This window comes from Mastigoproctus giganteus, chromosome 1, assembly GCF_048544385.1.
Source record: "Mastigoproctus giganteus isolate SK-2022 chromosome 1, ASM4854438v1, whole genome shotgun sequence".
Classification (NCBI taxonomy): Eukaryota; Metazoa; Arthropoda; class Arachnida; order Uropygi; family Thelyphonidae; genus Mastigoproctus; species Mastigoproctus giganteus.
Genome location: NC_143575.1, coordinates 130,413,157 through 130,436,439, shown reverse-complemented (window position 1 = coordinate 130,436,439; position 23,283 = coordinate 130,413,157). Strand labels below are relative to the sequence as shown.

The 23,283-nt window shown below is 36.7% G+C and overlaps 1 protein-coding gene across 1 annotated transcript in view; it reads left to right on the top strand.

The window, feature by feature from the left end:
- PolA1 (DNA polymerase alpha catalytic subunit) overlaps nt 1–23,283 on the top strand; it is a 662,965-nt gene that overhangs the window by 36,333 nt on the left and 603,349 nt on the right. The window contains exon 3 of the mRNA XM_090387531.1: nt 17,301–17,394. Coding sequence (XP_090243657.1) covers nt 17,301–17,394 — 94 coding nt within the window. The remainder of the gene's footprint in view (nt 1–17,300; nt 17,395–23,283) is intronic.

The following is a 23,283-nucleotide window of genomic DNA, read 5'->3' as shown; positions in this document are numbered from 1 at the left end:
ATTATTATTTGAGTCTCCCAGTGTTCGTTGTTGGGCCCACTGTTGTTTTGTATATTTATCAATACTATTGATGAAGATATATCAGGCTTAATGTTGAAATTTGCAGATGATACAAAGGTTGGCAGGGTTGTTCATGACAATAATGGCAGTGTGCTACTGCAACAGAATCTAGAAAAGTTGGGCAAATGGGCTGAGAAGTGGCAACTGAAGTTTAACATTGACAAATGCAAAGTACTGCATATGGGTAGAAGTAATCCCAGAGTAATGTACAAACTGTGTGGTACTATACTTAGGGTGGTAGAAAATGAAAAAGACGGAGTAATTATGCAGTCAGATAGGAATTTTTCTGAGCAGTGCAGACAGGCTGCCAGAGCAGGTCAAGAAGTATTGTCAATGACATTGAGGAATTTTGGTAGTAAGGAAAAGGAGGTGATTATCTGACTTGAGTACTGTGTGTATAGGCCTGAATGCCTCATTTTAGGAAGGATGTAGAGTTGCTACGAGTACAAAGAAGGCCAACAAGATTGTTGAGGAGTACGATGGGGTGGTCTTACCAAGAAAGGCTTAAATTCTGCTAATTGCAGCAACTGGCAACTAGTCACCTGCGAGGTGATTTGATTGAGGTATATAAAGCCTTGAATGGTTTGAGTGAAATCAATTCGGATGGGATTCTTACTCTTGCTCAGATTATGAACCTCAGAGGACCTAAATTCAAATTAAGGAAAGACAGTTATAGAATAGATGTGCAGAAATTTGCCTTTAGCCATCAGGTTATTGATTGCTGGAACAAACTTCCATCTGTTGTTGTGGAAGTTGATATCTTAAAAAAATCCTGGAGGAACTGGACAAATGTTTAGAGAGAGTGGATGTGTAAAATTTTTTTGGATGATTCTATATAATCTTGCTTTCTTGCATCATATATCTCTGCTGATGTTAATCTCATTTCTGATTTGATTACAGACTAATTTATATCTATCATAGGCACCTGATAATTTATATGCATCTGATGCAGTTTTCTTCTCTGTCACGTGTCTCATTAGCTCATCTGACTTCCATTTAGGTCTAAGCTAAGAAATGTGTTGCTCTGTTCGAATGAAATGCCTGTGAGCTTCTTTGATTAATTCTCTGAATACATGGTAACATTCAGCCTTATGAATGCAAAAACCTTTTTCTTTTTCCTTGACAGAAGTTATGTCTTTTATTAAATTCCACAATTGTATACTGTGATTGCTGCCACAATGTGGGTCTTTTTTCTGCAGACTCCTGATGCATGAAGAATCACTGCTGATAACCAGATCAACAGCACTGCTTCCTTGTTTCCTCTCTAACATGCTGCTGTTGAAAACAGTCATAAAAATGTACTCAAGTCTTGCTAGTGTGTAATTGACTAACCCACAAATTCCAATCAACATCTGGAAAGTTAAATCCCCCCCCCCCATTATGAGACATTGATTTGCTGTCCCACTCTATTTCCCTGTATAGCTGTTTGGTGTACTCATTACAGTCATTAGGCCTATAACACACTCCTATTCTCAATTTTGTTTCCCCAATGCTTATACCAAACTGACTCAACATGCACTCATCACCCAAGTCAAATGAATGCACTGTCTTAGATTTAATATTCTTCTTAACTAAGCACATAGCCCCTCCACCTCTCCTATCTGTCCTTCCTGTATATATTGTACTCCCCATATTCAAATTCATTATCAGTTATGACTGCATGACACTGTCTCTGCAGTTCCTACAGTGTCTGCATTCGATGACTTAATCACTGCTTCAAATTTATTTACAGTGTTCCTAGCATTAGTGTACATTCAAGTATATATGTTTTTACTCCATATTTACCCTAGCACAGCCCACGTATTCATTTGTCCTATAGTTAGTATTAGTATTTAGTATTAGTATTAGTAATGGCCGCATGGTGCAAGAAAGCCTATGGCTTATGCTGCACCAGCCAAAAAAAAAAAAAATCCGAACAAAACAATGATAAAAACAAAAAAAAAAAAAAAAAATAAATAAATAAAATAAATAACTAAATAATAATAATTAATAAATAAAAAAAAATAAAATAAATAAAAAGGAAATTAAACCTATCATCCTGTGCGCTTCCCTTACCCGAAAGTACTCTCCAGATGACCTTTGAATTAACCCAAACTGTCGGCCTCTACCACCCATGAAGGCAACTTATTCCAGTAATTTATAACTCGCTGGCTAAAATAAAACTTCCTGCAGTCCAATCTAAACATTTCCCCCCGTAACTTGAATTTATGTCCCCTAGTTCTAGCATCATTTATAATCTTGAAAATTTTGTCCTCATTCATTTTACTGATGCCTCTCAGAGCCTTAAACACCTCAATCAAATCTCCTCTAAGGTGTCTAGTTTCCAAACTCTGCAACCCACATATTCGAAGTCTTTCTTCATAAGGACGCCCTTTTGCCGATCTCACCAGGCGAGTTACCCTTCTTTGCACCCTTTCAAGAAGCTCGATGTCTTTCTTTAGGTGCAGTCTCCATACTTGAACACAGTATTCCAAGTGTGGTCTAACATAAGCCTTATATAATGGGATTATCACGTCCCTATCTCTACTTGCAAAAGTTCGATAGATCATCGATAGGACACCATGGGCCTTCCTTGCAACCTGTTTACAATGCTCAGAGAATTTCATGTCTGACCGTATCGTAACACCCAAGTCCCTTTCCTCCAGTACTGGGTTTAGTTGAACTCCACCAAGTGAATAAGTTTTTTTTGGGATTACTGTTTCCCAGGTGTAATACCTTACACTTTGTTGGATTAAAGCACAGCTGCCATTTTTCTGACCATTCTTGAAGTCTATCTAGGTCTCTCTGAAGAAGCTCAGCTTGACAGTGATCATTAACTACTCTACCAATTTTAACGTCATCTGCAAATTTAGACATCACGCCCTCTATCCCTTCATCAATGTCGTTTATGAAAATTAAAAACAACAGTGGTCCTAATACTGATCCTTGGGGAACCCCACTTCTTACATCAACCCAATCTGAGGAATAGCCATTTATCACAACCCTCTGCCTCCTGCCCTGAAGCCATCCTTCTATCCATCTAAGGATTTTCCCAGTGATTCCAACCTGTTCCAGCTTATAAAGCAACCGCTCATGTGGGACTGAGTCAAAAGCTTTGCTGAAATCTAAATAAACAGTGTCGAAATTATTCCCTAAATCCAGCTCGTGAGTGACCCTTTCGAAATAGCGAACGAGATTTGTTAAACATGATTTTCCCTTTACAAAACCATGCTGAGTATCCTTGAGAATTTCAATTCGATCCAAATGATCCTGAATTCCACCCTTGATCATTGCCTCCATGATTTTCCCTACTACTGAAGTCAGACTGACAGGTCGATAATTTCCAACTTCACTTTTAGAGCCACCCTTATGTATGGGAGATACATTTGCACTTTTCCAATCCAAGGGAATCTCCCCAGAGTCTAGTGATGCTCGCATAATTAGCCTCAGTGGTTCAATGCACTCCCTTGCCGCCTCACTTAAGATTATAGGGTATATTCCATCAACTCCAGGAGCCTTACTGGTCTGTAGGCTCTAAAGTTTTTTCATTAAATAATCTTGCGAAATTTCATTATCATTAATTACATATTTTTTAACTTCGCTCCCACAATTTCCCATTGCCACAAAACGTTTTTCATTTGTAAATATAGATGCAAAATAACTGTTGAGTTCATCTGCAACGGCAGCTGGTGTATTTATTACTATCCCCTTTCCCTTACGTAAAGGTCCGATCTGGTTTGTCCTGCTCTTCTTGGTATTTATATATGTGAAGAATTCTTTATCCCCCCTCTTTGCTCTGTTTGCTAGTGATTTCTCATAAACTGCCTTTGCCTGTCGAACCTTTTCTGTGGCTCTATTACACATCACCTTGTAGCTGTTATAGGCTTCAGTACTTTTTATTGCTCTGTAACCTTTCCATGCCACCTTTTTGTAATGTGGCAACTTCACTATTCATCCAACTTGGAACCCTTCTCGTGGAGTATTTTTTTAATGGTATATACGCATTCAAGTAATGCCAATACAAATGGTCCTCAGTCCCCAGCAGCTTTCACTCTCCCTCTTACGGCAGCGAGAGGATCAGAGTGGAAGCAGAGGGTGCTAAGAATCTCTGGGTACGACCAGGCTGCCATGTACGGAAATTGAACTTGGCCTGTTATAACGTACGATCACTCATCGGTGAAGACAGGATATTAGAGCTGGAAAAGGAATTAGAAAATGTGAATTGGAATATCATCGGTTTGGCTGAAACAAGAAGAAGAAATGAATCACTTATAAGTTTATCAAGTGGAAATCTGCTGTACACCAATGGAAACAGTGAAAGGAGTGAAGGTGGAGTTGGGTTTCTGGTCCATAAAGATTTTAAAAACAACATTTTGGAATTCAAAAGTACATCACCAAGGGTGTCAAGACTAATATTCAAGATTTCTAAGAGGTACAAGCTAAAGATTATAATGATTTATGCACCAACATCGAGCCACGATGATGAAGAGGTTGAAGAAATGTACACTGAAATTGAGTCTTCTAGATGAGCAGAAAACCCACTACACTATTATTATGGGGGACTTCAATGCTAAGGTTGGAAAAAGGCAAAACAGTATAGAAAGAGGAACTATAGGAAATTTAGGAATTGGTGAAAGAAATAAGAGGTAAAAGACTTGTGGAATTTGCAGAATCTTAAGGACTGTCAGTAATGAACACTTTTTTCAAGAAAAGGGTGAACAGAAAGTGGACATGGAAGAGTCCAAATGGATTAACAACTAATGAAATCGACTTCATCCTCACTAACAGAAGATATATTGTGAATGATGTTACTGTCCTGAATAAGGTAAATGTTGGAAGTGATCACAGAATGGTAAGATGTACATTTGATATAGATGTAGGAAAGGAAAGGAAAAAACTGACTCGAGTAAATAATACAAAGGTCTTTGAAATAACAGAGGAGGAGAAAAAGCAGTATGTACTGGAACTTAAGAACAAGTTTGAGCTTCTGCAGACTGCTCAGGACCAAGATATCGACGAGGAATATTACAACTTTCCGAAAGTGATAAAGCCCAAGAAACCTATAGGGAAACAGAAATCCAAAGAAGAAAAAATTAGTCAAGAAACACTTGTCATGATGAACCAAAGACGACAAATGAAGAGCAAGAAAAACACTGACAGGGAGAAAATTGAGTATACTGAGTTATGCAAGGCCATTAGAAAGAGACTCAGAGAGGACATAAGAAGATTTAACGCAAGAAAAGTAGAACAAGCATTAAGGTCAGCAGCCATGAGCAGTAATACAGAAAGACAAATGATACTGAAACTGAAGAATAGCGATGGTGTACTTATAAACAGCAGAAAAGGCATAATTCAAATAGCAGAAGACTACTATAGAGAATTATACAAGAAGCGAGGGAATAATACCAGCAGTGGGGAAGATGGATTGCAAAGTAGCAACACATACGACATACCCGATATTCTTCCTGATGAGGTAGAACATGCATTGAAGAAAATGAAGAATCGGAAAGCCCCGGGGGAAGATGAAGTTACTGTAGAGTTGTTAAAATTGGGAGGAAGAGACATAACACAAAAACTGGCAAGGCTCTTCACAAAGTGCATTAAGAAAGGTGTGGTGCCTAAGCAGTGGAATAATGCAATCATAGTTTTGCTGCATAAGAAAGGAGATAAATCAGAAATTGGAAATTATAGACCAATTAGCTTGTTATCCCACATCTACAAGTTGTTCACAAGGGTCATTACTAACAGATTAGAAAGAATACTTGATGAGAATCAACCGAAAGAGCAAGCTGGCTTTAGGACAGGATTCTCAACTATGGATCACCTTCACGTAATATCACAGCTAATGGAGAAAGCAAATGAATACAAAACACCATTATGCCTGGCATTTGTGGATTATGAAAAGGCATTTGACTCCATACAGCATAAGGCAATGTTTCGGACACTGGAAAGACAAGGCATAGATACTCCATATATTATGATTTTGAAGAAAATATATGAGAGTGCTACATCCTTTATTAGACTAGACAAAGACAGTAGCAAATTTAAAATCGAGAAAGCAGTTCGACAAGGAGACACAATATCTCCGAAGCTGTTTACTGCTGCCCTTGAGGAAGCTTTCAGAAGATTAGACTGGTCGCAGAAAGGAGTCAATGTGAACGGAGAGTACCTAAACCATTTACGATTTGCAGATGACATTGTGGTCATAAGCCACGATCCCAAAGAATTAGAGGAAAATCTTAATCAGTTATGCACAGTTAGTAAGGATTTTGGACTAAAGATGAATATGGCTAAAACAAAAGTAATGATGAACAAGTATGCCACGGAAAGGGAAATAATGATTGAAGGAGCAGTAATTGAAAAGGTGGAGTCATATACTTATCTGGGACAAGTTATTAGCTGTAATAATGATAAATGGCTGGAAGTCGAGAAGAATAAATTTTGGATGGATAGCATTCAGGAAATATAGTCACATACTGAAGAGCAATATCCCAGTTTGTCTGAAACGTAAAATAATGAATCAATGTATACTCCCCACCATGACTTATGGAAGTGAAACTTGGGCACTCACCAAAAGAATGGAAGAGAAGCTAAGAACTACACAGCGAAGAATGGAACGAATTATATTGGGAATCAGACTGTTAGATAAGAAGAGAAACACATGGATTAGGCAGCAAACTCAAGTAAAGGACATTCTTATCAAAACTATTTAACCAGCAGTTCGAATTCGCTCATTTTATTGACGACACTTCTAACGTTACTGTATAAACAATTAAGATTTACTGTTCTTGTATATTTAACAACCCTAACACAACCCTTGAAGTTTTTTAGGCTCTCTTCCCTGATATTAGCTACCCGCTCATGTGAAACGTCTTTGCCCCCAGAACATCTAGATAATACGTCCAGTTGGGGTAACAGATAAGAACTCTTAAGGTATGTGCAAGAGTTACATTGACCAATATTATCAGATAAACGCATATCAGTATTACCCACATCCCCCCTAACTAGCAGTTTCCCTGAACCTTTAAGGTATCCTCAATAATACTGGCAAAAACATTTGCACCACCTTTTTTGTTTAAGTGTATCCCGTCTCTACAAAACGAATTCCTTCTACCTACAAGTGTGGGCCATGCTGATAGAAATTTACCCCCTAAAGCCTTGCAGATTCCTTCAAGTCTTGAGTTAATCCACAAGGCTCTTAACATATCCCTCCTATCGTGTCTGGGCAGAATTGCAGACATATAGACATTATGGCCTAGCTCGTGACATTTCTTCAGCATGGTCCTGTATTTTTCCAACAAATCGTCAGATCGTGTACGTTTAATATCATTTGTCTACACATGAATAATAATATTTTCTTTACCCCCTTTAAAATCTGACAATCTGTTGGTGACATAATCAATAGTTGCTCCCGGCAGACATACTCTGGTTCTGCTCCACCTATCTTTATTACAAAAAATATTCCCCGTTTCCCTGACAATGGAGTCTCCTAATAAAACAATGTCCTTTTTAACCAGAGTAGTTTGCACTTGGTTTTTCTGTTTTGAGGCTCGAATCGGGTGTGCATCACTTGGTAGATTGCTGGAGTTTTGAGTCCCTGACAAGCTCTCAGATGCATTATTTTCGAGGGCAAGCACTAGTTTTTTCAGGGACTCAGATTGTTCCATCAGTGCACCAAATTGTAATTTAAGATCAGTGCACTCCTTACATCGATCACAAAGAAAAGAATCCCCAGGTGAGGTAGGATTAGTCACCAGGTCGACCTTGGAAAACATACCACAGGTTCCACAACGGCTTAAATCATTACTCACCCGTAAATCGCCATCTGCTATTTCCGTGTGAGTCACGATACCCTGTGACACGTTTAAGGCAGATCTCGTAACTACCATTATAAAATTAAATAAATATCACTGAAAGTAACTTTAAAAAATTATCTATAATATTATTAAAATCAAACAGTTACAGGAAAACCTATAACAAAATAATCCAACAATATCTAAATAAATCAAATATTTAAAAGCACTATCCAAAAGTAAACCACTTAACCGAGGAGCCCTGTCTAAGCGCATCCGCTCACCTCGAATGCCAACGTATTAAACCATCATTAAATAATGATGCATAACTGGGCCTGAAATCCTAGACCTCTTGCATTCCAAGCTGCTGCATGTACCAATAGTAGCAATGCAAGAATTGCTTTCACCTCTAGTTAAACTATTAGTCTGTGTATCCCCCAAGCTAGCAGTTTTCTGACCAATCTATCATTGCTTCAATAGCATCAGTAAATATGCTTGCACCCCTTCTATTCAAGTGTATCCCATCAGTCTTCCCTATTAACAAGCACAGACCATGCCGGAAAAAATTCTATCCCATTATCCTTGCACATTCTCTCCAGGGCCGAATTGATTGACAAGGCTCTCAACATATACTCCCTCCTGTCTTGGCTGGGCAGAATTGTAGATGCTTTCAAATTGGAATTAGCAGAGGCATATGATGCAAGAAAGCAAGCTTTATACAGCATCAGCCAAAAAAAAAAAAAACCCTTCCTATTTCACTCATCTATTCACTCCAAAAGTTTCTTCCTTGAATTTATTTAAGCTATCAACTTCCACACTGACAGATGGAAGTTTGTTCCAGCAATCAACTACCCACTGGCTAAAGGCAAATTTCCGTACATGTATTCTACAACTGTCTTTCCTCAATTTCAGTTTTTCAGGTGGTGATTATTCCTTTGTATAAGGCAGTGTTCAGGCCACACCTTGAGTATTGCATACAGGTATGGAGGCCTCATTTTAGGAAGGTTGTAGAGTTGCTATAACTAGTTCAAAGAAGAGCACCGTGATTGATGAGGGGAAGAAAGGGGTGCTCTTACCAAGAAAAGCTGAAGTTCTGCAAGTTGCAGTATCTGGAGACTAGGTGATCTGATTTGAGATGTTTAAGGCTTTGAATGTTTTGAGCAGATTCAGTGGTGATGGGATTCTTTTACTTGCTGAGATTATGAGCCCTAGGGGACATAGATTCAAATTGAGGAAAGACATTGTAGAACAAATGTGTGGAAGTTTGCCTTTAGCTAGTGGGTAGTTGATTGCTGGAACAGCTTCCATGTGTTGAAGTTGATAGCTTAAATGAAATTAAGGCTGAACTAAACAAACATTTGGAGTGACTGGATGGGTAAAATGGGTAGATTCCCCCCCCCCCCTTTTTTTTTGGCTCTTGCTGTTTTCTTGCATCATATGCCTCAACTATTATTAATGCTAATGAGGTTATTAATTAGATAAGTTATAGAATTTCTTGCTAATGAGGTGTGATCAAAAAGTTCAGTCCCTGAACTTTTTGATCTTTGTGTCGTGAAGTTGCAGTGCTATAGCAAATGAAGACTTTTCATAATGTGTCCGCTGACTCATCTAGGCATAGTAACACATGAATTGCTCCTTATCTGAAATTAGTCGTGTTTTATGTGTTTCCGATTTTAACCCATCATTGTTTGGGGAAAAAACGTATTCATTTGGGGACTTGAGGTGACCTGGTGTTTTCACACTTTTAAAATTTGAATAGTGTTCCATCATTTTTGAAAATTTGTTAAGTTTTTTGCTTTCCAATTACTTAATAATATCTATTTCATAAAGTTAATTTCTTATTAACGATTGCAGTCGCTATATTTTTAAAAATTGCATATCAGTGCATTTTTGTTTTGATGCTGTTTTTCAGAAGTTTTTAACATAGCTTCTAATAGAAAATTTTCCCTGAAATTTTGTTATTAAGTCAAATGTATATCACTAATATCTGGTAACAGGGCAGTTTTCAAAAACAGTCTTTTATGGGTAGCATGCAACTTTCTTTTGCACCAAGGTAAGTCGTGCATAACCCGAGGTTTCAGGTTAGAGACCACTTTTTGGAAGTTGAAAAGGCTTTCCCCCTCCCCTTTTTTTCCCTTTCCTTTTATTTCATAAGATCAAATACACATCCTGTAAAGGTGCCATAATTGTGCTTGGTACACAAATCTGCATTAGTAATGTGAATGAACCTATTTTTTATTCAATGTGTGAAGTAGCGTTTTCTGTTTCACCCCAGATTCTGCAATTTATAATGCAGCTGCCAATAGATGAATTTCTTTGAAATTTTGTTAGTGAATGCAGTATCTATTGAACAAAACATATGTAATTCTGTTTTTCAAAAATTCAATTCATTGTGAGGGTGTGGTGGCCTTTCACAGGGAATCACAGTTTATACAAAGTGAAAAATAATATAAAATGATATAAACTTTGGCAAATTTCATACTGAAGACACCAACAAAAAGGTACCCAAAGCAACAGCTACTAATCCCCAACAAGTGAGTCACTAACAATATTTTCCTACTGGCTCTGTGATGGGAAGGAATGCTGCTGCTGCTGCCAGTTTAATACAAGGCTTATCATCCCATGTTACTACAAAGTTTGAACGAGGCTGACCCAGAGAGAAGATTGGAATTTGCTAATCAGTTTTGGTCATGAGTGTTACAAACCCATATATTGTTGACAGTGTTTTGTGGATTGATGAACTGTTAATCACCATAAGTGTGTTTATTTCTTTGAGAGAGAAACCGTTGCAGGAGAAAACTGCCTGAGACTGTGAAAAGGCAAACTACTTCCATTAATGAAGATGAAGTAACAGTTTTCTGTTCAATAATTGTCTGTGAATTCTTAGATGAAAATTCCCAGGTCAGTGCATCAGATGGCAGGACTTCATTCAGTGGTCACTGTGCTTTCAGGATTTAACATCTTATGATTGCTTTTGTGGGGTTTCTTTTAGAATAAAGTATTTAGTAATAAGCACAGGTCTCTTCTAGAATTTCAGCAGTCAGTAGTTAGAGAATTTGAGAACATTTCTGTGGAATTATGCTTAGCTGTGTGTTGCTCTGTGCCCAAAAATTACAATTTTGTAAAGACCAAAATGTTGGCTCATTGAATAAATGTAAAAAAAAAACAAAAATTGTATTTATGTACTTTCTATTGTGCGAGCATTAATTAAAATTTATATTTAAAATAGAATTGTTATTTACAGTCAAACATTTTCCTTACTTTATGAACAAAATTAATAATAATAATAAAAAAAAATTGTTCTTGTTTATATTCCGGCACGACCACCAGGTAAGTGGAGTTTACAATAAATCAGTCAGTACAAATGTTAATTGTATTTATCAGTCATGGGCTTGAGCCCCGTTCCACTCAAAGAGTGTGTGCTACTGCACTCGTGCTCTTGACTACTCGGCTACGTCAGGTCTTGATGAACAAAGCAAATTGACAAAGCAAAAATTGAGGCAGGGGTAGGCAAAAATTGGGATAGAACCTGTGCAGATGAGATTACAAGAATTAATGGGATTAATTCTTGGGAATGTTGAAATCAATATTATGGAGCAATAATATTCTCCCAAAAACCAAATGATTAATATATAATGCAATATTTCAGAGTATCCTACTATATGGATCTGAGATTTGGACCATAAAGGGAAGGCAAAGGAAGAAATTGCTAGCTGTTGAGATGGATTTTTGGGGAAGATCAGCCCGAAGATCTAAATTAGAAAGAGTTAGGAATGAAGACGTAAGAAAAGCAACAGATGCTCAAATCAGTATCATTGACAAAATAGAACAAAAATTATTAGAATGGTATGAGAATGGGGAAAGAGAGACTACCTAAAAAAGCAGTGAAATGGATATCTCCTAGAAGGAAAAGGAGAGGAAGACCTAGAAGCACATGGATGGAGGGAGTGAGGGTGGCTATGGAAAAGAGGAAATTGAAAATGGAAACTGGGAGGATAGAAAAGAGTGGAGCAACAAAATTAAAATAATTATAATAAAAAAGTTAGGTAGAGTATAACCCTTGATACAACGGAGAAATCCAAGAAGAGTTTATTAAGCTAGTTTATTAAGCATTAAGGTAATGTTTCAGGTATCTTACTGATGTATTGCCTATCTGTAGATAGGATTCTCGAAATCCCAAGTGTTACTACATTGCAAGGCATGAAGGGCTGTGTTGGACTTTAGAACTCTACCATATTGTACATCTTTTTTGTGCTCTTTGATTCTGCATTGTAGACATCAGTATGATGCTGGTTGTGTGACGGTCTTGGAGGTTTCTTTTTGTGGCTTTGTTTATAGCATATATAGGAAATCCATTGATAACACGTATAGGAAATCTGTAAGGCTTTCTATAGGAAAGCCGTACTTCACATTCAATGGGGATTCTAGATGCAGATTTCTGGCCTCAGCATGGGAAATGCCTGCCCTCTCTCTCTCTCTCTCTCTCTCTCCCTCCCCCCCCCCCCCCCCCCCGGCAGAAATTTTTATGAAAAGATTTCTTGGAAAAGCAACCAAATAAACCTAAATTCTGTAGCAGGTACGTCAATGACATTATAGCTTATCTGGAACCATGGTACAGAAAACCTATATAAGTCTCTCAACAACCACCACCAAAAAATTAAATTCAAAATGAAAATAGAAAACAAAGGCAACCTTTCTTTCCTGGACATTCTGTTCACAAGAAAACCCACAGAGCTACATATGGAAATTTACAGGAAGCCCACTGATACTGGTATCATATTAACGTACAGATCCTGCCACCTTTCTATACAAAAATAAGTGTTCTGAAGCCTTTCATCCTAAGAGCTTACAGAATTTGCAATGAAGATAATCTACAACAGGAGCTACAAACAATAACCAAGTTTGCCATGAAGAAAGGATTTCCTATGCACGTTATCAACAAAGCCATAAAAGACACCTCCAAGACCATCACACAACCCAACCCAGCAGGGACAGAAGATCCTCCATATGCATACCATCTGTCAGCTCTAAAATAGCTAAAGAAGCCAGGAAATTTGGTATCTCCACCTTTTTCAAAAGTTCAGCCTCTGTCAAGCAGATCTTCAAAAAAACAACAGTCCAAACTCCGACAGTCCTAGAAGTCCTATCTATAAAATAGACTGTATGTGTGGGGCACATATAGAGGTGAGTCATACAGACGTCTATAATGCAGAATCAAAGAGCACAAAAAAGATGTACAATATGGTAGAGTTCTAAAGTCTGACCCGGTCCTTCATGCCTTGCAATGTGGTGACACTTGGGATTTCAAGAACATGAGAATCCTTTCTACAGATAGGCAATACAACAGAAGAAAATTCAGAGAAGCCTTCCTCATAAAAATGTTTGGAGCAAAACTGTCCAGTGGTGGACCGGTTGAGCCCAGACCAGTGTCGGGGCCTTCTCGTGGGACCACCTCTGACCTCAGTTAGTAAAGAGATGTTGAAGCAGTAAATTTCCCAACCGTAATTGAATGATATTCATATAATTGGATGAATTTTGCCATAATCAGATGAGTCAATTTTTACCTTTGGATTATTCAATTAAATTGTCCTTTTTTTGTCCCATATTATGTCCATATCGAGATGCAATACAGAAGCATTTCTATAAGGATGAACTCTAAAAGGATCACAGCCTAGCTTTGTAAAGGCTAAAGTCTTGTCTGACAAACTTGATTAATCACTATGACAAAGTCATAATCATTTATTTGGAAGGTTTTGATTTGTTCTCCCCAGAGAGGCTACTGTATGAACTGGAGTGTGCTGTGATTACAGAGAGATCATCAAGTGGATCATAGCAGGGGCTGGCTAAGTGAATGGAGACAGAGGCTAGTTATTAATGGGTGCTCTTCAGGATGTGGACTGATAGAGCAAGGTGAGCTCTTCAAGGTTCACTGTCAAGACATTTTCCTGTTTTGGATTTTCCTCTATGATATTGATGAGGGAATATAGTGAAAGCTGTCAAAGTATGCTAATGGTTTAAAAGTAGGTAGAATGGTTAAAAATCAGGACCAGGCTATGGTGATTTGAATGACAGATCAGTTACATATAAGTTTTTAAAGATGGCCACTGAAGGTTTTGCATTTGGAAAAAGAAATCTAGAGGTGATAATATTCCAAATTCTAGAGGTAAAATTAAAGGTGGTTCAGCATGAGAAAAGTGGTCTGTTTCTATACACCTGTGTGACCACTAGATAAGTGGAGTTTACACATAATCATTTTGACAATGAATAAGACTGTTAAACAGTATTTAGTAGTCATGCAGACTTGAGCCATGGCCCACTGAAATGAGTTTGTTGCTGTTGCACTTGTTTGCTTGACTATTTGGTTATTTGGGCCTATTTAGAGGTTATGATACAAGCAGATAGGAAGTTTCCTTTACAGTGTAAGTTGGTGGACAGGAAGGTTAAGGGTGTACTCTCAGTGATCAATAGGATGTTTGCCAATAAGGAAAAGGATGTTATTTTTTTTAAAAATGATGGTGAGATCTCATTTGGAATATTGTATTCAGGTCTTGAGGTTTCACCTGAAAAGAACATAGAAATATTAGAGATGGTTCTAAGAAGGGTATATAGATTGATTAGCGGTGCTAATGGTTGTCCTTATGAGGAGCATTAGCATTAGTAGAGGCATATGATGTAAGAAAGCAAGCTTAAATCAGCCAAAAAAAACCCTTCCCATTTCACCCATCCATTCACTGCAAATGCTTGTCCAGTTCTGCCTTAAACTTAATTAAGTTTTTGACCTCCATCTGTCATACTGTATATCCAGTATGACAGATGGTAGTTTTTCCCAACTATCAACCACCCACTGGCTAAAGGCAAATTGTCTTCCCGCAGTTTGAATTTATGTTCCCTCAGTGAGCAATCTGAACAAGAGGAAGAATCCCATCAGCGTTGAGCTTGCTTAAACCATTCAAGGCCTTATACACTTCAATTAGCTCACCTTGCAGGTGCTTAGTATCCAGATGCTTTAGTCTGCAGAACTTAAGTCTTTCTTGGTAAGAACAACCCTTTGTTCCACTCACCAATCTCGTTGTCCTTCTCTGTACCTGTTCCAGCAGCTCTACATCCATCCTAAAATGAAGCCTCCAGACCTGTATGCAGTACTCAAGGTACTCAAAGGTACTCAAAGTACTTTGGCCTGATCATTGCCTCATATAAGGGGACAATCACCTCCTTATCCCTGCTAGCAAAATTTTTGTATATCATTGACAAGACACCATGAGCTATTCTTGCAGCCTGCTGTATATCATTGACAAGACACCATGAGCTATTCTTGCAGCCTGCCTGCACTACTCAAAAAACTTCATATCTGACTGCACGATTACCCCCAGGTCCTTTTCATTCTCTACTACCCTAAGTATAGTATCACAGTTGGTACGTTACTCTGGGGTTACTGCTACCCATATGCAGTATTTTACATTTATCAATGTTAAACTTTAGTTGCTGTCTCTCAGCCTACCTGCTCAACTTTTTTAGAACCTGTTGCAGTAGTATACTATTATTACTGTCATTAACAACCCTGCTACATTTGTATCGTCTGCAAACTTAGACATTAACCCTGTTATACCTTCATCACTATCATTGATAAATACTGAAAACAACACTGGGCCCAACATTGAACCTGGGGACTCCACTAATAACATTAGTCCACAAAGAGCAGTGTCTACTGATTACTACTCTGTCTTCTCTCACTAAACTATCCTATTATCCATTGCAGCAACTTGCTCTTAATGCCATACTGCTCCAGTTTGTACAGTAGTCTTCCAACAGTATCAAAAGCTTTCCTAAAATCCAAGTATATGATATCAAAATTATTTTTTGCATCCAGTTCCTTTTTGACCACATCATAGTATCCAGTCAGATTTATCAGACAAGACTTGCCTTTAACAAATCCATGCTGTGTGTGAACTATAACTGCAGTTTTGTCTAGATGATCCTGCAGTGCTTCTTTAACCAGTGAGTCCATTATTTTCCCTGGAACAGAAGTTAAACTAACAGGTCTGTAATTACTCTTGTCACTGTTTGATCCCCCCCCTTTGAATTGGGGACACATTTGCACATCTACAGTCCATGGGGACCTCCATGGACTAGAGATGACTTGAAATAACATCTTAAATGTGGACTGCAAAGGGAGGGGACTAGACACCTCAGGGGTGATCAGACAAGTGTTTAAGACCCTTTACAGAGTAAATGAAGTAAGTAGTTTCATCTTGGCAGGTGAAAGAAGGGGATACAAATATAAAATTTGGTATTAATGGAAGATTAAATCTTGCAGAGTTTATCTTTGGGCAGTGTGTTGTTGAGCTCTGGAATAAGTTAACTCCCAAGGTAGAAAAGGTAGGGTATCAGACAGGGTTCAAGGTGGAAGTGGCTTGTTACTTATTACAAATGGAGAAAATTGTGATTGACTTACAATTTTTTTTTTTTTGCTGTGCTAAATAATTAATTATAATACCAACACTGACAATTAATTATTAAAAAATTACTACAAAAGTTTCTTCTATTTTTCTGAAATCAAATCAGTGCATTTATTTGATTTCAGTTTTCTGTTTAATCCTAATGTAAATTGAATATGGGTACCCAGAAACTGGTAATCTTCAAACCCTATGCTTGCTGGATGACACAGGCATCATTCAATATAAATATGGAAACTTGTATTGGTGTTTTATTATATGCCAGTTTTGTTTTAATTTTGCTTAGCAATAATTTATCAGAAGTACAATTACTGAACTAGGAACTAACTGCTTTTTCCTCATGTCTGGAGTCAAATGGGGCATGGAATTGTTTCACAAGGATATCTAAGTACCTACTGGCATTGCAAGGCTTGTTGGGTGCCTTTTTAAGACTTGATAATGAACTCTAAAGATGACTATGAAATGTCATTTTTAGAGTAAGATTGTGATATTGGTTGATTACAGTGCATATTTCATTTACTAGTTAATTGTTAAGTGTAATAGATATTGCTTGTTATTCAATAAATATTACTGTTTAAGCTCAATCTTATGTGGAAACCTCACTGACTTTGTAAGTTTACTTTAATGATATAGAATATCCCTCTTAGTGCCTGTGTTTTTATAGGCACAAATAATTTGCATAATGTGCTGCTCTGTAAGTTGTTAGATCGATTTCTTTTGGATGCTCGGAATTTGCATGCCTGTTATATCAAATATTCGCCACCGGCAACTCTTCACAATAAAATATTCATGATAAACATTTTGTTCTGTTAATTTTGTTGAACAGTTTATGTTGATAAAAATTAGTGAGTACTGTACTTACTCTGTCATTGGGAGCATGGTGCAAACTACCTATGTTGAAGATTGTTTGGAATAGATAAAGATAAATTTCTGGAGTATTTGTGATGGTTTGCTAATTTATCACATCTCCTTGTAGGACTAAACTAAATGTAAACACATTTTTTTATCTTTATAGCTAAAGGAAGAAAATCTTGTATATGAAGAAGTTGAAGAGAAGGTGTATTCTCGTATTGTTCAAGAAAGGCAAGCAGACGACTGGATTGTTGATGGTAGGTATTAAGTTTTGAGGATAATTTAATTATATAGAATGTTATTAACTGTACATAGTGCATAAAATAAAAATAGGGAAGGTGCCATTTGAAACCTCATGTTGTGGGAAATTACTATTGAGAACTCTATAAAAACCTATATAAATTAATTTATATAATTATAACACTCTTGAAGGTAACAGTATTTTCTTTACAAATATCACTGAGCATTTTTCATCAAGACAGAGTAACTTTGCAGCACCATAAAGATTTTGCTATGAGGTCTCTCAGTCTCTCTCCCCACCTTTGTTCTGAGCTGTAAATCAGAACAAATCTTAAAATTTTATGAAAAGTAGCATCAACACAAGCAAAAATCAAAACTGTGTATGAAGTCTATAAACAAAAACCAAGCATTGCTGAAAAGCATTCAATCACTGTGCCCATATTGAGTATTTAATTTCATGTGTCTTTACTTTTATGGCATTCATTGGTTGACTCCTTATACACATGGCACTTGAATGCAGTTGTGCATTGTGGAGTATCACTCCTAGTGTTGTTTTATGCATATATGCATAAAGTAGCAAACATACCCATACCTTATTGTTTCATAACAACCAACTTTTTTTAATATCTAAGTGGTTGTACAGGTTTCTAGATTGCAAATTTTCAAAAGCTCTTAATACTGCCATATATGTTTTCTCATGGAAACATTTTTCCCATTAGATGCAAAGAAAGACGCTACGCCTAAATCTGACACTTGGATTTCTAGACAAGGTCACCTGTCTCTATTAGGGATTACTGTGACTTCTCTCTCTCTCTCTCTCTCTGCATAAGCACATTACAAATATTTCCATTAGATGTACAGATCGGTTTTGTTCATGCTACCTTATTTCCTGTTAACCTTTAATCTAGCCTGAGTTAATCCCATCTTCCATGAATCCTTGCTTGGCATCATCAATCCACCTTTAAGCCTGCCTTTAGTTGGGCTCCCCAACCCCCACACCTTTTATTGACTGTGAGGCACATTTAAAATCTGAAATATCTTGAATAATGAAGCATGGACAATAAAGTGAAAAAAAATTTATATTATCATATATAATTATGAAAATATAAATTACCACTGTAAACTCTAAAGAAGAACCTCTTTTTAAATTTTAATTTATAAAATATCTCAATGCCTGTACTCTGTCAGATAGTTCCTGGAGGGAGTCTGAATAGCATGTATGCAGGAAGCATTGTCGAGGCCATGTTAAGGATTGGATATATTTTTGCCATGTGTATGCCATATCTAAATATTTCATCATTTCATGCAACGTGTCCTCCCTACCTTTTCTGACTATTGAATACATCATGGAATACTCAAACCTATAGAATGAACTTATCTGCAAAAAGATCTGAAACTTCCAAACACTTTCCCATTCATTTCACAAATATATGTGGTCTCAGTTCCAATCTAAATTATACCCATTTCCACTTAGTCTGCCAAGCCCTACTTACTTTTTCTGACAGAATCCCAATTATCTGTTGATTCAACTACTGCTGATTTCAGTAGTTGATGAGCTCAGTAATTATTCACTGTATGATTCTTTTCATTTCAAAGATGGTACCTGTGCATATATCCACTCTGATATTCCCTGTCAGACACTTATTAATTTGTAATCTTCTCTTTTTTGGTCTTCTCTGGCTTAAAATCTCTGTTCCCCAATTCTGTCAAATTCACCTGTTGCCTCTGTCATTCTTTCAACTCTACCAATCACTTGGAACTCTTATTTCCTTTCTCTGAAACTTGACTTTATCCAGTCCAACTTTCCTAAGAGTTGAAGTAATTTTCCTTGGTGATTTTAATTTTTCAACTGCAGCTGGCTTTCGTTTTTCTAGTAACACGGACCCAGCTGGTTCAAATGCTAAGGCTTTTGCAATTATTAATGATCTCTCACAGATTTATAGCATAGAAAGTCAAGGCTTTTGCTGCACTGGCAAAAAAAAAAAAAAAAAAAAAAAAATTGTAAGAAAATACAAATTATGCACTTCCCTCTTTGTGCAGTTAACCTTTAAATTTCTTAAAACTGTCAGCCTTGACTACTTGACACAGTTTGTTCCAATAGTAAACAAAAGAAAATGTACCATCTTGTTTAAACTGCTTACCCCATAATTTGAATTTGTGGCCCCTCATTCTGCAATTCTTTATAACAGCGAAAATTCTGCTTCTGTAGCCCACGTAATTGAAGTCTTTCCTCATGCAGTTGCCCATTTGCTGATCTCACCATGCTAGTTGTCCGTCTTTGGACGTTTTCAATAGTCTAGTCTTATTTTTGATGTGGTCTCTATACTTAGACACAGTATTCCAAATGTCTTACAATTGCATTTTACAGTGGGATTATGACTTCCCTATCTCTACAAGATAATGTTTGATAAATCGTTGGTAGGACATCATAAGCTTTTCTGGCTGTCTGTTCACACTCCTCAGAAAACTTCATATCTGCCTATATTGTAACTTCCAGATTCCTCTCTTCCTCTACAGTTTTTAATTCAACTCCAAGTATATAATTTATTTTGGAGTTGCTATTCCTTAAATGGAAGACTGCATTTTGCTACATTAAAACATAGCTGCCACTTTTCTGACCATTCTTGAAGTCTGTTCAATTCATCCTGAAGGAGTGCCGTTTGGCACTTGGTTATTAACAACTCTCCCAATCACGGCTGGTGCTAGCGTTTGAGGCACCTGAGGCAAACCTTGTAACGACACCTAATTCATATTGTATCTTAACACACATATATATGCGGTAGCGCATCTTGCAGCACCTATTTTAAGCGGCACCTGTGGCAAGTGCCTTACTTGTGCACCCTAGCTCGGGACCTGCTCCCAATCTTTACGTCGTCTGCAAATTTTGACATCAGTATTTACCTACCAGACAGTCCTAACCACACAGCCTTTGATCTTTTTCTTACAAACCTTTCCTAGTATGCAGTCAATTTTAGTGGTCCTCTAGGCACTTCAGATGACAACTTGATGTGATGGTCAGCTTTCCAATGGAGTATTTCTCTCATGTCCTCCCTCAGCCTCTTGTTATTTGGCATTATGAGAATGCAAAATGTGAACTACAAGATTTCTGTTCTTCTTTTCAATGGATTATAGTTTTAAATCTTCTGATGTTAATGTTTGCCCAGATCGTGTCATGAAATCTTTTATTCCAGACTCCACTTTGAAATTTCCTCCTATATCTAAACTTTGGTTTTCCAATAAATGTGGTAAAGCTGTTCATGGATTCCAATAAATGTGCTAAGGATGCAAGTCAATTGTACATTGCAGTTGGCTTGCATCCAGATCTCTAGGTTAATTTTCTGCATACACCAAAGCTTTGAAACAATTGTAAAGCAGTTATTAATGAGTATGTAGATAAGACACCTTATAGGTGGAAACCCCCCCCCCCCCCGATTAATGTGTTAGGCTTTTAACCCTTTTTGTATCATGTACTTATAGATAAATTTTGTGAAGTACTTAAGTGCTTACTAGTATTAGTGATAGCAAATGATGCAAAAAAGCAAGCTTCTACAGAGTCAGCTAAAAAAAAAAACACTCTACCCATATCAGCTATACCTACATTAAGAATCTGCAAATAAATGAACCACTAGACAGCAAACAGTGTATTGATGTGGGATTTATTTAAAGATATAACTGCTGGGAAAGGCTTTTGCTTGCATGCATAGAAAAAGTTTATGCAGCTTATGTTTTTTGAAAAAAATTATTATACTGTGTTTTTTTTTTTTTTTTTAATTTCTTTGTTTATATCTTGTATTGCATCTAGCATATTTCAATGAAATTTATTTATTGACCAGCAAAACTTATAAAAGTTGTGCTGAACTGAAACCTTGCATACAAAAACCTTGATGAAAAAAAAACAAAAAACAAGTGCAAACTATTCATCAAGCGTTTTTCGAAATTTGTATGGTTAAAAACCTTTCATATATATTTCATATACTTAACAGATTTTAAGGAAATTTATTTGCTGGAAGCTACTTCCAAAAGCTGATATTGAATCAAAAAGAAAAAAAAAAAACGATGAAATCAAATAAATTAGATTAAAAAAAAATAATAAGTACTGGGATTATTAATAAGAAAAGTTTGTTTTGTGAACTAGATAATATTTGAAACATGCAGGTGTCTGGTTACTTTTGACATATTGCATTTTTTTTTTTTTCAATATTTATATTCATATGGATCTCCTTCAGCATGATTACAGAATTCAGAAACATTACTGCATAATTTGGCAATTGGGACTGTGGGCAAGAATAACAATTTTCTGCTCTAATTGGCCAATAAACTACTTAAATTTTGAAATGAGGGAAAGTGCTTCCATAACTTATTAAAGATAAATGTTTGGTTTTGGAATTTCTGAACTACTTTTTGTAAAGTTTTTCAAAACTTCCCTCATTTCTTGGTGAATCTTTGTGTGTTGTGTGACTAATCAGCTCCTCTACTTTGGTCTCTTGTGATTTTTCATAGTGAACTGATCTGGTTAACTTCTTATCCTTTATATGACATACCAGTTTGATCATAAATGTCTAGGATGAGACACAGTTGTTTCTATTGAAACACTAGCTAATGTAATGACATACCCTCTGAATTTGTGGTATAATCTGTGCAGTATTGTAAATAGGTAGCAGGGTTTCCAGTAAACCTGGCTGGGACTGCCTAGTTTAATAAATAAACAAAAAAGGTGTTTAATATTTTATATACTTGCTGGCCAAAAAATTAAACTTTTTTTTGAAGGTGTTAACAGATAATTAAATGTATGGTATGCAAATTTAAGTTGTCATATGGTTTGATCACAAGTTGCTTGATATCAGATAAATATTGTGTGTATGCTTTCCTGGTTACCCTTAGTAGTTGATCCAGTCATAGTGAAGATTGGTGATCCTTCAGATTTTTAGAAAGGCATATTATAGGAGCCACAATTGAGAAAATAAAGGAAATGACAAACTACCGATGTGCTGAAAGCATCTATCTCAAAAATATCCAGTGATTGGAAGATGAAAGCAGAATACAGTTCCGAGAGGAAGAAATGCAGCTCTGAGAGGAAGAAATGCAGCAGAAAGACAGCTCCAAGAACAAGACCACAGGAATTTAAAGTGAATTGTGTGTTGAAATAGAAGGGCTAGTGTGCAGTAAATGATTGGAAAATTAAGTTTAGGCAAAAAATGCCCATTTCCAACTGAACTATGCAGTGTGATTTGAAGGATCTGGGATTTAGTAGTTAGGTGCCTATATGAAAGCCACTTCTTTCTGCAAAAAATTGAAGAATTTGGTGATTGGGTTCCCATAAGGAAGCTCTACAAAAAATCGATATTCAACTGGAATAATGTCACTATTTTATTTTCCCAAGACTGCTTCAAACCCAAGACAAGTGTGGTGCAAACTTCATAAAGCTTCATAATTTTTGCATACAAAAGACATTAAAAAAAAGTGCAAACTGTTCACAATGAATTGTTTTTTGATATTTGTGTGGTTAAGAAATATTTCATATGTATTTGACTTAATAACAGTCTGTATCATGTCTACCAATTGACTGACTGGAGGTGGTATCATGGTATGATGTATGTTCTTTTGGTGGACAGGGTTTGCTCATACCATTACAAGGTGCTGTGTCCATTGAGTATCTTTTTGCTGTATTGGACCAGCTTCATTTTTAACTGGATTGTGATAGATTCTTTCAAGAGAATGCAACTGTCCACCATACAAAAATTGTATCTTGAATGGCTTGAGGAATATTACAAAAATTCCCAACATCTACTTTGGCTGCAATTTCACCAGATCTGAATCTAGTTGAGAATGTTGGGGATATATTGGAAAGGGTAGTTTAGCTATGCAGTTCTCTTCTCTACCAACAAATACAGTAGGTAACAAATAAC